The sequence below is a fragment of the Pelodiscus sinensis genome, chromosome 24, assembly GCF_052426305.1.
Source record: "Pelodiscus sinensis isolate ZL-2025 chromosome 24, ASM5242630v1, whole genome shotgun sequence".
Lineage (NCBI taxonomy): Eukaryota > Metazoa > Chordata > Testudines > Trionychidae > Pelodiscus > Pelodiscus sinensis.
The window spans coordinates 25922530-25938189 of record NC_143075.1 but is presented as its reverse complement, the minus strand read 5'-3'; the positions used below and the strand labels follow the sequence as shown (position 1 = coordinate 25938189).

At 46.6% G+C, this 15660-nt stretch overlaps 1 protein-coding gene across 11 annotated transcripts in view; it reads left to right on the top strand.

The window, feature by feature from the left end:
- Positions 1-15660, top strand: part of KIF17 (kinesin family member 17) — a 149569-nt gene that overhangs the window by 26947 nt on the left and 106962 nt on the right. For all 11 annotated transcript variants that reach the window (XR_016347804.1, XM_075906578.2, XM_075906577.2 and 8 more), the window contains one exon: positions 5383-5572. Coding sequence is in view for 10 of the 11 variants with exons in the window: in XM_075906578.2 (XP_075762693.2) it covers positions 5383-5572 (190 nt within the window). In the remaining variant the exon portion in view is untranslated. The remainder of the gene's footprint in view (positions 1-5382; positions 5573-15660) is intronic.

Sequence of the window (15660 nt, the reverse complement as noted above, 5' to 3'; positions counted from 1 at the left end):
GGCTGGGACCCGGAGAGAGAGTGGGACCGGGTCCCCCTCCCTCCACCAGAGGAGCATCCAGCTCCAAGCAACGCCGGCGTAGGCGGATGATTGAACCAAGCCCCGCACCCCCGGGAAAGAGGGTCGGGCTAAAGGGCGCGAGCCCCCCCCGCAGCGACGGGTAACAATTACGGGGTCCGCAGACCCCCCCACTCCTTCCAGGGAGGGGGGTGATCGCACCCGATCGCCTGGGCTTCCGGCCAGGGGCCCGGCGGTGAGACAAACCGAAGGGGGCACAGAGGTCCGCCGAACCCCCCTCTCGAGCTGGGAGGGGGTGATCGCACCCCGAACCCCCCCCACACACACTGGATGCAAGACGAGCCATTGCATTCTACTTAGAACCAAAGAGACCAGGAAGTCAGAAAGACTCTTTATCTCTTGGTCTGGGCCACATAAGGGAACAGCCATCTCTGTGCAGCGTATCTTCAAATGGATTGTGTGCTGCATATAAACTTTGTGGAAAACAGCCACCACAGATTATCATGGCTCTCTCAACACATGCAATGGCCACAACAATGACTTTCCTGCATAATGTACCATTGGCAGACATTTGTAGATCTGTGATATGGTCCTCCCATCACACTTTCGCACAGCATTATACCCTACAGAGAGGATCCATACCTGCCACCACTCTGGGAGATGCTTCTCTACATAAGTCATTTCTCTACATAAATGACTCCAGTGCCCACTACCATCTGGTGGGTACGGCTACAAAGTCACCTGAGTGGTAAACCCACAGGGACACCACTCAATGGAGAAGAAGTTACTCACCCTGTGCAGTAATAATGGTTCTTCAAGATGTGTGTCCCTGTGGATGCTCCACTACCCTCCCTTTTTCCCCTGTGCTTGGAGTCCTTTAATGGATTTCAGGTAGAAAAGGAACAGAGGGAGTTTCCCGCTGCTTGTGCACCGAACAGACAGCAATGATGTGAGACTAAGAGTGCGCAGGCTTGGCGCAAGGGACACTGCTAGGCAAAAATCTCCGATCAGTGGTGCGAGGATGCACCAAGACCTGAGTGGAGCACCCGCGGGGACACACATCTCAAAGAACCATCATTACTGCACAGGGTGTGTAACTTCTTGTATTTGCTTCCTTCAATGTCAGAGTGTCCTGGACTCCCCTGCATTCCAAAGACTCAGTCGCTCCACTAGGAAAACATCACACCATATACTTTATTAACATCTATGAAAAGTCCCCTCTGCCGGAATTTTGAATTATAGTGAGTGGAATGTCATTATTCCACGCTAGTAAGCTATGCATTGCTTCCTCTGATGCTAGACAATGCTGTTCCTTCAGTCAATCAGAGATGGGCATTGGACCTCTCCAGGATTAAGCCTCCATAGCACCCCTAACTTGAATCTTCCCAGTCATTTGATTATCATACTTCATAGTTAAAAATTATAAATAGCCCTAACATAATTATGTAACTGGTTTCACCTGGGGCAGCCCAAAGCGTTAGCTAATGTACTATCATAATGTACGTTAGCTAAGGTGCTATTGATGTTAGCTAAGGTGCTACATCTTAACTCTCTTGTAACCTGATTATGTTCTTTATACGTTTTTATTATGTATTATCTATTAAAGTTTTATAGTGCATTTATCACAAGAGGGTTAGTGTGCCTTTCACTCTAACCCTCTTGTGATAAATGCACTACAGGCAGTCCCCGAGTTACGCGGATCTGACTTATGTCGGATCCGCAGTTACGAACGGGGCCCTTCCTCTCCCTGGTCTCCAGCAGACCAGGGAGAGGAAGCAAAGCGGCGGAACACGCGGGCAGCGGACAGCCCAGACGCGTCTGGGCTGTCAGCTGGCCGCGTGCTCTGCGGCTTTGCTCTGCTCTGCTCCCCGTCCCCCTGGTCTGCAGGTTGTCAGCTGGCTGGGTTGTCTGGGTTGTCAGCTGTCCGCGTGTTCCGCCGCTTTGCTCTGCTCTGCTCTCCGTCCCCCTGGTCTGCAGACCAGGGGGACGGGGAGCAGAGCAGAGCAAAGCCGCGGAGCACGCGGCCAGCTGACAGCCCAGATGCGTCTGGGCTGTCTGCTGCCCGCGTGTTCCGTCGCTTTGCTCCCCGTCCCCCTGGTCTGCTGCCCGCGTGAGCAAAGCAGACGGGGAGCAAAGCAGAGCAAAGCAACGGAGCCCGAGGGCAGCAGGATAGCCACGGCGCGTCTGGGCTGTCCCGCTGTCCCCGTGTTCCGCGGCTTTGCTCCGGACGCCTGTGGTACAGCAGCTGGGGCGCTGCCGGTTGGTCCCATAGCGCCGCTCTGGGTGCCACTGGACCAACCCAGCAGCACCCCAGCTGCTCTGCCTCAGGTGTCCCCAAGTCAGCAGCTGCTGAAAATGACCAGTGGCTGACTACAGGAAGCCCCTGCCCCCGGGCTTCCTGGAATCAGCCGCTGATCAGTTTCAGCAGCAGCTGACTTGGGGATGCCTGGGGTTCTTAAGTTGAATCTGTATGTAAGTCAGAACTGGCATCCAGATTCAGCCGCTGTTGAAACTGATCAGTTTCAGCAGCGGCTGAATCTGGACGCCAGTTCCGACTTACATACAGATTCAACTTAAGAACAAACCTACAGTCCCTATCTTGTACGTAACCCGGGGACTGCCTGTATAAAACTTTAATAGATAATACATAAGCAGTGTGTCTTAACATCTGTCTTGTGTATGATTTGATGGACCAATCAAGACTATAAAAGAAAAACCATATACTTTACTAACATCTATGAAAAGTCCCCTCTGCAGGAATTTTAATTGCTAGGAGGATTCTATTAGAGTTTTAATGTGTTGGGGATATCAATTTCCAAAACGGGACTTTGTAGCCACAAAAGACACAATGAGCACGACTTTGGGAGTTGAGTTAGTTTCATGTAGAGTCATGGGATGTGGTAGAGTCACTGGACCATGCACCTCCATCCGCAGCCAGATGTGACTCTCAGCCAGCAGGTAGAATAGAAGGTTTATTGATTCATAGGGACACAGCATAGTACAGGATCATTGTTACTACAGGAACCAAGAGCATTCAGTGCCTTTTCTTTTGGGGAGAAGGGACCCTACCCAATGAGTCATGCCCAGCCTCCCCTTCCTCGTCCAGTTACAGTGTCCAGGGAAAGTGAGTGTAGCCAGGCAGCCCCACCCCCCATCTCAAACAATCTTGCTTGCCCTCTGAGCAGAGAAGGAACAATGAGAAGATCAGCATAGCCATTAAGCTTTGATCTGCTTTGACCAGGATATGCGAGTTTCTGACTGAGTAACGATTAAGGAAATAAGCTAAGCTCGAGGCTGCAAGAAGTGTCAGGCTGGCACCTATGTTGATTCGAACACACACAGTCCCTGGGAGAGGAATTTCCCACTGAGAAAACAATGTCCCGTACTTCCAATTTAATCATCTCAATTCTCTCTTACAAGTGTAAATTAAGTTCACAACTCCCTTGTAAGAACTGGTCTCACAGCAGACAGACCAGCATCAATTGGCATTACAGATAAGAAAGAGAAAATACGTGACCCAATGGGTATATAAGATGGGCCCAGCATACACTCACTTTGAGTGTCAATCTACCATTTACCTGCTGGTTGGGTTAGGTGTTTGACCTCCCGAGGTCCACGGGGACGCCCACCTCGTATTTTCGTCTTTCCGAGGAATTGAGGGACCGATCCTGGCCTGACACGCTGGGACCGAGTGACGCAGAAAGGGGTAAAAATTGTACCTGTATGTGTCCTTTTGTTTTAGTGCATGCATAGAATAGAGCTCTTTAAAGATTAAGCTGTCATTTGGTACCATTATTTTCTATTTCCTATCTTTATTTTCCTTGTAACCATTTTTTTAAGATCTATCTATCTATCTATCTATCTATCTATCTATCTATCTATCTATCTATCTATCTATTTGCCAGCAGTTAAGAAATAGAACAATAGCCGTTGCAACCACATGATTTATAAGCTTCCTCAAATAAACCTGTAACTGTTTAAGCTTTAACCTGACTCCTTCAGTTGCTGTAATAGAACCAAGCACAATTTAAAAGAACTTCAGCCGGTCATAAAGGGACAGATATAGGGAGAGCTTGGGCGTTTGGATTTGTGTCACACCCAGGTGGCAAATTCCGTTGGGGTGCTTCTCAGCCTCCCCGATGCTGCCCGCTGCGAAGGAATTATGAATTCTAGCAGCTGAAATCTGAAGCGTAATAAGCTCTCTCTCTACATTTATTGGGGCACCCTTCAACCTCTTCCAGGTTGCCCACTGCAAGGGACCCCGGTCTCAGCAGTTAAAGTCTTGGGTGTATAGTACACACACACATACCACTCACTGCCCTGACCGTCGGCTGACAGTGAGGCATGCACATCCACATAGAGTCATTACAGAACAGCACAGGACAGCAGAATCACATAAAACTCCACAAGGCAAACAGAGTGAATACAGTCCCCACTACATCACAATGCCCACATTGTGCAGAGGGGATCTGTAAAGCACCTAATATCAGAATCCCTCACTATTGAGACTCAGAGCCTTCATGTAGTAAACTCCCTATAACTAGAGACATAACAGATTTGCTATGGCAGGTGATAAACTTTATTTTATTTGCAAAAGCGGCGAGGAGTTCTGTGGCATCTTATAGACTAACTGAAGTGTAGGAGCATAAGCTTTCGTGGGCAAAGACCCACTTCGTCAGATGCATGTCATGCATCTGACGAAGTGGGTCTTTGCCCATGAAAGCTTATGCTCCTACACTTCAGTTAGTCTATAAGGTGCCACAGGACTCCTCGCCGCTTTTGCAGATTCAGACTAACACGACTACCCCTCTGATACTTTATTTTATTTGTAATGCTTAAAGTTTAATTCTAAGGCAACTATGGGGCAGGGGAGCAAGGCACCATATGACACTGGAGATGTGAGCTAATCAACAAACTTTTGATGTTAGTTTGTTACATATCAAACCATTAATGTTTTTTGTACTTTTATTCTTACTTCAGAAATAGTTTGTTTCCTGATTACAGCCAAATATAGCTGTCAACTGCCTTTCAGCTGTGTAGTGGGGTGTGCTGAAGCCTGAGAATAATTGAGTACTTGCTGAACAGCTGTGGCTCCCTCAAAGTTGGTGGGAGGTGTTCTGCAAGTGCACGGTATCCCCAGGATTTGCTTCAGTGTGCTATTTTGTAACTAGCATTGCTGTAGTGTTTCATTATCCACATTATATCTTTTCCTCTTTCAAATGCAAAGCACACATAACCCTCATGGCCTGTGGTGTTTCAGAGTAGGTGGCCCTGCTGTAACCATTACCTGTGTTCATGGATTCATAGGTTTTAAAGCTAGAAAAAAGAATTCTGATCATTATGATGTGCTTTCCCTATTTGCAGCTTAAGGAACACCCAGAGAAAGGGGTGTATGTGAAAGGGCTGTCACTGCATACCGTGCACAATGTGGCCCAGTGTGAGCGCATCATGGAGACAGGTTGGAGAAACCGAGCAGTGGGCTACACCTTGATGAACAAGGATTCTTCCCGTTCCCACTCCATCTTCACCATCAACATGGAGATCTATGCTGTAGGTAGGTGCCAGATTCCCAGGCCTTTGGGGGCTGAGTATAGAGTGAGCATGTGCAATCTGGTAGGTAGTCCCAGAATAAAAAGATGATTCTTGAATATATCTGATCAAATTATTTATTTTCGGTACAGTGGCTGAACCACAATATCCGTGGAGGGAAAAGTGGTTCATTTCTAAATGAAACTCTATGTTTTCCGTTTTTCTTGCCAAAACAAAACCAAAACCATTCCATGTGATGTTTTAAAAATGTTTTGTTTTGATTTTTTTCTAAGCAAGTCCGACATTTTCAAAATGTATCTGTTTTATTCAGCCAAAACTATTTTTAAATTTAATCCTAATTTGCAAACAATTTCAGAATCCTGAAGAACGCATTTTTCAGTGAATGTGCTGTTTCCTGAAAAAAAAAAAAATGCCCAGCTCTACTCTTGAATGATTTTAGGTATAGAATCAGAGCTGTGCCTAAGTGCCAGGATTCACTACAGTGCAAATGATTGAGTATTGATGAATACTTTCCCTTGCTTCTCTGTGGATGGAGGACAAGTGTCCTACACATTGGTTGGGAGCATATTTCCCATTGCCTCTGTGTTTCTTTTTCTTCTAAAATGCTTATTTGGTGCTGTTGAAATGTGCTGCACTGACAGCCGTAGCACCTGAGGTCCATGCTTGCACTTGAATTCATAGATTTTAAGACTGGAAGGGACTGTTATTATCATAGAATCAGAATCCTATAAATGTAGGGTCAGACACAACCTCAAAAAATCATCAAGTCCAGCCACTGTCCTGAGGCAGGACCCAAAGTTAGATCATCCCCAACAGGTGTTTGTCCAGTCTGTGCTTAAAAAACCTCCCATGATAGGGATTCCACAACTTCCCTTGGAAACCTATTCCAGCACTTAACTATCCTTATAGTTCCTAGTCGCTCCCTTGCTGGAAATTAAGATGATGACTTGTCCTACATTCAGTGGACATGGAGAAGGAGAGGTTGCTCACCTTTCTGTAACCTGATTTCTCCTTCGAGTAGTGACTCTGTTGGTGTTTCACTCAGGTCTCATTGTATCTTCATGTCAGTGATCGGAGTTCCTTTTCTACCCTCTTCAGCTGAAGACAGTGTCTCAGCAGTGCTGTCCTTTCTGACAAAAAAATAGTAAATAATCTAGCTAGTTTTAAGGGTTGTTCATAGTTTGTCAGTTTATATTTAGTCTAACCGACTTCTCTATTTTTTTTTTTTTTTTTTAAAAAGCTTCCCTGGGTTTTTCCTTTTTACCTTCTTACTCATTTTTTGCCCCAAGTTTTGAACCCTTTCGATCGTTCAACGTGCCAGGCTCTCCTGGCTTCAAGAAATGCAAGTCATATCAGGACTCAATGCCAGTTTCTGATGGACACGCTCTTGTATAAAATGCTGCTGATAGTCTTTCATTTCAATGAATAGAGAATATACTCACAAAACTTTTACTAAAAATGGGGGAATGAGGAATGACCCTCAGAATAACCAAATTAAGTGATTATGTTGGATATTAGGTTGGCTATTAGGAAAAACTATTTCGCTAGGAGGGTGGTGAAGCACTGGAATGGGTTACCTAGGGAGGTGGTGGAATTTCCGTTCCTAGAGGTCCTGGCTTGACAAAGCCCTGGCTGGGATTCAGATTGGTCCTGCTTTTAGCAGGGGGTTGAACTTGATGACCCTCCTGAGGTCTCTTCCAGCTCTATGATTCTATAATGTGTGGGGGTTAATTGTGCCTTGATTTGTTGAACTGCTAGGCTCTGCTCCATAAGCATATAAAACGTGGGAGCCTTAAATCCTGATGTTTACCTAAGAATCCAAACTAAATGCTTACACTCCTCTCATGTTCAGATAGGGCTCGGAATTCCCATCTAAGTTCATAGAATCATAGAATACTAGAATTGGAAGGGATCTTGAGAGATCATAAAGTCCAGTCCCCTGACATCCCTGCTAGATGTTTATCTAACCTGCTTTTAAATATTTCCAATGATGGAGAGTCCACAACCTCCCCAGTCAATTTCTTACAGAGCTTAACCATCCTGACAATTAGGAAGTTTTTCCAAATGTCCAACCTAAATCACCCTTGCTGCTTCTTGTCCTGTCATCAGATGTTTCCTCCCTTCTCCTTTGTAACACCTTTTTAGGTCTTGAAAGCTGCTACCATCTCCCCTCTCAGTCTTCTTTTTTCCAAACTAAATAAACACGGTTCATTTAGTCTTCCTTCATAGGTATGTTTTCTAGACCTTCAGTCATTTTTGTTGCTCTTCTCTGGACCTTCTCCAATTTCTCCACATCTCTCCTGAAATGCAATGCCCAGAACTGGACACAGTACTCCAGTTGAGGCCTAATCAGTGCAGAATAGAGTGGAAGAATTACTTCTTGCATCTTGCTTACAACATTCCTGTTAATGCATCCCAGATCCATGTTTGCTTTTTTTTTTCCAAAGTGTCACACTGTTGTCTCATATTTAGCTTGTGGTCCACTATGACCCCTAGATCCCTCTCTGCAATACTCCTTCCTAGACAGTCACTTCCCATTCTGTATGTGTGAAACTGATTGTTCCCCCCTAAGTGGAGTACAGGCAGTCCCCGACTTACGCGGATCCGACTTATGTCGGATCCGCACTTACGAACGGGGCTTTTCTCGCCCCGGAGCTCACGGGCGGCAGGTCTCCACCCGTGTCCTCCGGGGCGAGAAAAGCTTCTCCCGGTCTCCCTGGTCTGCTGGGGGGGTCCAGCAAAGCCGCTGGACTCCCCCAGCAGACCAGGGACACCCGAGCAAAGCCGCCCAGGCGGCGGGAGTCCCGCTGCCTGGGCGGCTTTGCTCGTTTGCCCCGGAGCAAAGCCGCCCAGGCAGCGGGACTCCCGCCGCCTGGGCGGCTTTGCTCCTGTCCCTTTGGTCTGCTGGGGGGGTCCAGCAAAGCCGCTGGATCCCCCCCAGCAGACCAGGGACACCCGAGCAAAGCCGCCTAGGTGGCGGGAGTCCCGCTGCCTGGGCGGCTTTGCTCGTTTGCCCCGGAGAAAAGCCGCCCAGGCAGTGGGACTCCCGCCACCTGGGCGGCTTTGCTCCTGTCCCCATGGTCTGCTGGGGGCGTGCTCCGCGGCTTTGCTCCTCTCCCCCTGGTCTGCTGGGGGGTGGTGCAGCTAGTGCCCCCTCCAGCAGACCAGGCTTTTCTTGCCTACCCCTGGGGTAGAGCAGCTGGGGCCTGCCGGGTTGCTCCAGTAGCGCCGAGGAGCCACGCTACTGGAGCAACCCAGCAGCACCCCAGCTGCTCTGCCCCAGGCGTCCCCAAGTCAGCCGCTGCTGAAACTCACCAGCGGCTGACTACAGGAAGCCCGAGGCAGAGTTGCTCTGCCCCAGGCTTCCTGGAATCAGCCACTGATCAGTTTCAGCAGCAGCTGACTTGGGGACGCCTGGGTTTCTTAAGTTGAATCTGTATGTAAGTCAGAACTGGCATCCAGATTCAGCCGCGGTTGAAACTGATCAGTTTCAGCAGCGGCTGACGCCAGTTCCGACTTACATACAGATTCAACTTAAGAACAAACCTACAGTCCCTATCTTGTACGTAACCCGGGGACTGCCTGTACTTTGCACTTGTCCCTATTGAACTTCCTCCTATTTACCTCAGACCATTTCTCCAATTTGTCCAGATCATTTTGAATTATGACCTTATCCTCCAAAGCACTTGTAACCCCTCCCAACTTGGTATCATCTGCAAAGTTTACTCTTTGCCAGTGGTCTCCAACCTTTTTAAGTGTGAGATCACTTTTTAAATTTAAATGCAATCCAGGAGCTACTTCAAAGCCAAACAACCTTGCCCTGTGTTCTTACCACCCCTTCTCCGAGGCCCCACCCCTCCTCAATCCTTCCCCCCTCCTCACTGACTTTTATCAGGCTTGGGGCAGAGGTTTGGGGTGTAGGGGAGTGGATGCAGACACTGATCTTGGGCTAAAGGATTTGGAGTGTGGGAGGGATTCTGAGCTGAGCCTGGGGCAGGGAGTTGAGGTGCAGGAGGGGATTCAGGGTACAGGCTCTGGGAGGGAGATTGGGTGCAGGGGGACTCAGGGCTAGGGCAGTGTTTTGGGGTACAGGAGGGGTTCAGGACTGGGGCTGGGGTTCGGAATGCTGTCTCCAGCTGGGCACTGCTTACCACAGGTGGCTTCTGGGTGGTGGTGCAGGGGGCTAAGGCAGGCTCATTCTTACCCTGGCCCTGCACCACTCCCAAAAGCAGCCAGCAACCTCTCTCCATCCCTGCCCCCATCTGCTCTGTGGAGATGGGATACAGCATGGGGGTGGGGCACCCTGACATTAGCACCCCCTCCTCTTCTTCCCGTGCCCTGCACAGCAAGCAGGGGACACCTCCAACGTAGAGAGCAGGAGCAGTGGTGCTGAGAGGGGCAGATGAAGTGCCGGCACTTGATAGCCTCCTGGCCAAACCTGTCAAGATCACCCGTCAAAGGTTCCAAGATCTACCAGTAGATCCCGATCTGTTGGTTGGTGACCACTGCTCTATGCCATTATCTAAATTGTTGAGGAAGATATTGAAGAAAACCAGTCCCCAAATTGATCCCTGCTGAAGTCCACTTGTTATACCCTGCCAGGATGAATGAGACCCATTGATAACTACTCTCTGAGAATGGTTATCCAACCAGTTATGCACCCCCCTTATAGTAGCCTCATCTATATTGTATTTCCCTAGTTTATTGGTAAGAAGGTCATGCAAGATTGTATCAAATGCTTTAGTGAAGTCTGGGTATACCACATCTACAACTACCCCCTTGTCCACAAGGCTTATTATCCTATCAAAGAAAGCTGCCAGATTGGTTTGACATGATTTGTTCTTTACCAATCCATGCTGTTACTATCACCTTATTATCTTCCAGGTATGCAGATGGATTCCTTAATTATTTGCTCCATTATCTTTCCTGGAATAGAAGTTAAACTGACTGGTCTGTAGTTTCATGGGTTGGCCTTATTTCTCTTTATAGATGGGCATTATATTTGCCCTTTTCCAGTCTTCTGGAATCTGTTCCATGACTTTTCAAATATGATAGCTAAAGGCTCAGATAACTCCTCAATCAGCTCCTTGAGTATTGTAGGATTCATTTCATCAGGCCCTGGTGACTTGAAGATACCTAGCTTTTCTAAATAATTTTTAACTTGTTATTTTCCTATTTTAATTTCTGAATCTATCCCATTTTCACTAGCATTCACCACGTTAGGCATCCAATTGTCACCAACCTTGGTGAAAATCAACATGAAGTCATTAAGCATCTCTGACCTTTCCACTTTTTCTGTTGTTTTTATTGTTTGGAATTGGAATTATTTGTTCTTGTGAAATTCTCTAAACAAAACTTAGATCACTGTATTTGTAGTTCAAACTAGCAGGGTAGAAGTGGCTTTCATTTAATTAATTTATTAGTGAAGCCCTATGCACTCCATGGCAAGCTGGTCCTAAAGTCTGTTTCACTGTCTCTGGATACTGCAGCAGACTGGAAATTCTGCATCAGTTTTATTTTAGTTTTTACTAGCTTTAGCATGACAGTTATAATCCAAATAGTACTGTGGCCTCTGATGTTTAGTTTGAAATTAGTTTTACAGCTTTCCTTAGATTTTCAGTTTTTGTTATGCCTCAAGACTTGCTATCCAGAGTTCTATAGTAAAAGATGGAGGTGAAAATGGAGTGAAGCATGATGTTTTGGCAGCTGAATACTGGATAGTGTGGGTTTGGGACACTTGGGGAGGTGTGGAAGCAAGTTTCAAATTGTGGAATAAGCACATTAGCTAGATGTTTCTACTAAAACGACCATCAGTGAAGTAGTCAACAAAGTGGACATGTAAACTGTCATCTTTAGGTTTCAGATTGGATACCACATTAAGATAAATGGAGAAGACCAAGCTCCCAGCAGTCTTGGGAAGAAACACAGCCTCGCTTACTTACAGTTTATTTTTTTAAGATTCCCTTCACAACTATGAGCTCTACAAAGACTTTAATGCACATTTAGATTTCGGAGTGCAAATACACAGCAAATAGTAGACTATGGCAAATTCTGTGGCTGAAGATTTATGAAATGCACTGATCCCTTCCTATTAGTTCGCTCTAAGCAATCATAGGAAAAGGTACTCTCCTCCTTCCCCCCTCTTTATATGCCAGGAGGGAAAGAGTAGGGTTACTAAATTTCCTGACTTAATTGATGGGATATCATTTGTGGTATTGGCACCAGGTCTGTCCAGTCAGGAAAGTTAGCAACCATAGGAAGAAGTATTAGATTTATATCATGCTTCTGTTGCCAGAATGAGTTAGTGGACTAACCTGGTCATTTTAATTTTTAATTGCCAGTTGCTACTTACCTAAGCTGGAAAACCCCAGCTCTTCATGTACCCCAATGCCGGGATGGGCAATAATTCTAGGTGGGGGCATCTACCCCCTTGCAGGGCAGGAGACTTTGTGAGCTCCCCCTCCCCCAGGCCAATCAGGAGGCAGGGTATTGAGCAGCAGCTGGCAGTTGACAATGTACTCTTTGGCAAGATGGTCAGGTGTCTAGATAGGGATTTGCATACCATCTGTTTCCTCACCACAGTGAGGGAACCCCATTGTGGCAAATCCATCCACTACATCCTGCATATTATTTAGAGCCCCAGGAGGCATACTTTGAATGGCCCTGGGGAGGAGCTATTTCAAAATAGCAGCAGTGGAGTGTTCACATTACTGCTATTCTGAAATAGATATTTTGGAATAAGCATTATTCCTCGTTATTCCATAGTTATTTTGAAATAACTGTGCTGTGTATACACACCTTAACTAAAACTCAGCTTTCATAGAGAGAATTAGTTTATGCTTTGTTGACATTTGGAAGATTTCTTCATAACTGTAATGGCGAGCGAATATTTTTTTAAATGCAAATTTGGATTTTCACATACTGATGGGACCAACAGAGGACTGCTGACTCAGTCAAGCCTTTGATGCACTCCACTGTCAGTCTCATGCTGTTCTAGACACTCATGGCCAGTTTTACTCTTAATCCTGGCTTTGTGATGGCTGGGAATAACAGGGAAAGGGATATTTAAGGTGAAGATTGATCTGCCACTTAGGGTGGTAACTTGGTATATGGGAGACCTGGGTTCAATTGTCTGCTCTGCTACAGATTCCTTTCGTGACTTTGGACAGATCACTGTGTCTTTTGACCTAGGAGTTGAGGTAGAATTTACAAAATTGAATGAGGTCAATTTTGTAAATAGTGAGTCCACACTACCAAGCTTGCTCCATTAACTTTAAGGGTTGTTAAAGTTGATTTCTGTACTCCTGCTTTTCACAAGGAGTAACAATAACTCAACCTTGCGTAGTCAACTTCAGGGTAGTGCAGTTGTAGCGCTGTGAAAATCGACCTTCTGGGTCTCTGGGAAGTGTCCTGTAATGCCTTGCTGTGACCACTCTGGCCAAGATTTTCAACTCTTGTGTTCTCCAGGAGCATAGGAGGAGCCCTGGGAAATGTTTAATTTAATTTCCTTTGTAACCAGTGTGGTGAGCAGACATCACAGCAGGCAGCACACCTGACAAACAAATGAATGCCCAGGGTCACAAATGAGCTCTAGCATGCAGGAGCATGCAGGAGATCCTGGACCTCATTGCTCTGTGGGGAGAGGAATTAGTCCAGACAGAACTACGAAGCAGCAAAAGAAATGCTGACCTCCTAGTCCAAAATCACACAGGGCATGTTGGAGAAAGGATGTGCCAGGGATGTCCAGCAGTGCCACATGAAAAAAAAGGAGCTCATGGAGGTGTAACTAAGTTTCTAAGGACGTTTGTGTAATGCACTTTTCTGGACCATCCCACGTTGATGTTGGTGAAATGACCCCTGTGACCTACCAGTGCCTGCAACACCATTGAGAAATATCTCTTTCAGTGTATGTACTCTTTGGCAAGATGGTCAGGTGTCTAGATAGGGATTTGCATACCATCTGTTTCCTCACCACAGTGAGGGAACCCCATTGTGGCAAATCCATCCACTACATCTTGCATATTATCCAGTATCACTACACTACCCTTTGTAGCAGAAGTGTATCGATTGCCTTGGCTACTTAGATCACAGCTGCTCCCACTGATTCCCAAATTGATTCCCAACTGACCAGTAGTTATGTAGCTTGTAAGCTTCCAGAAGGCTATTGCCACTCGCTTCTCAACTGTCAGAACGGGTCTCATTTTGGTATTGCTGTGTTTCAGGGTGGGGGAAAGTAATTTACAAAGTTCCATAAAAGGATCCTTATGCATGTGAAAGTTTTGCAGCCACAGCTGATCGTCCCTTAGCTGCATAACTGTGCAGTCCCATCAGTCTGTGCTTGTCTCATGGCACCAGAACTGACATTCCATTATGTCAAGAGGATTGAATGCCGCCAGCATTTACCAGTCACTCATCTCAAGTGCTCCGCACAAAAGTCTATTCATGGCCTCCTCAGATTCTTCCTCATTCCAGTGGGTCCTGGCTAGACTCTGGACTTACTAAAGCATAAGTTGCTAGATATTTGCTGTGATAGCCGTAGTACTTTGTTACTGAATGGGTTCCGTTCTTGCCCTTCTATGGCATCTGCACAGCTAGCTAGGGAATAAAGGGTGCAAAAAAGGTTGTTTGCCATTGGTTTCAAGTGGGGGGGCAGAGAAGGAAGGAGACAAATGCATTATGGGATTCTGACTACATGTACTCAGAAACGCCCACTCTTTTGGTCCCATCAGGCACTCGGAATATTACCCAGAATGCAAAGGGGCAGCAGGAACTGTGGGATAGCTAACCACAATGCATTGCTGTCAAAATTTATGGCAGCCATCCTACTGGGGATGCACTATGTTGAACTCTTACACACACTGGGGACATACACCTTCGACTATGCAAAATCAGGTGCTGAAAATCAATCTTCATAAGCTTGTTCTTATCTCACAAAGCAGTCAAGGCATAAGTCTGTGTTCACGCTTTAGTGCAACAGTGTGGTTGTAGCTCTCCCAGTGTTCTAGATCAGGGGTCAACAACCTTTCAGAGGTGGAGAGTTGACTTATTCACTTCTGTGTATGGGGCCAAGTGCTAGTGATACTTTTTAAAGTCAATAATAGTCCTACTTACAGCAGCTTCATTAATAAATAAATTAAGATGCAGATCTTACCTTTTGGTATGATCCTTGGCCTTGCTTTGCCTTGCTGAGTTCTTCGATCTCGGGCTCGTAATTTGATACTGTAAGCAACACACAAGCCTCTGAGTGTTCAGTCGTTATCCAGCTTCAGGATGGACAAAAACCAGTCTTCATTTATGAAAATATCTGTTCACAGAGGCAACCGGAGGTAGGGAGTTGATCCAAAGGCTAAGAGCAGTGAAAATGCCACTTTCTTCAGGCAGTCAGATTTCACAGGCAGGGAATTCCAGTGATCCATGATAGAGACCCCATGATCTGTCTTCGGTAGCCTCAAGACGCAGATCCCTAAACTTCGAGACCCATAAGTCTGAGCATTGCAATTCAATGAGCTGCATATTGAAAATGTACTGTTTTTAAGGCTTTGCTTATTCCCTCCTTGCAGCTTTGGCTGTCTCAGAATAACACGAGTTTAGTGCACATGGGGGAAGCAGGAGACCGACAAAGAGCAATCGTTTTTTTCTGTCAGCACTATGCATATGCAAAGAGCAATAGTTTTTTTTCAGGATATACAATACATATCCAACCTCCGGCTTCAACCCCCAATGGCAGCAACACTCCCGTCTGTGGCTGCATCACCTTTCCTCCAGTCCCCAAGCCTCCTGTGGCTTCAACAACCACTCGCCTCTGGTCGCCATGCTGCCCATGCCTTCAATACACCCCCTCCTATCCACAGTCCATCCATGGCTTCAATACCCTCCCCCCTCGTTTCCAAGCCGCCCGCAGCTTCAACAACCCCCCACCTCTAGTCTCCAAGCCACCCACGACTTAAATACCCCTCTATCCCTAACCCACCCACCCACGGCTTCAATATGCCACAGCAGCAACTCGCCTGGCCACCACGTGTTCTAGGCGCGAATTGCCATCCACCCCACAAGATGGCCTCAGCCCCAGCGGCAGCCAGCCCCCAGCATGCC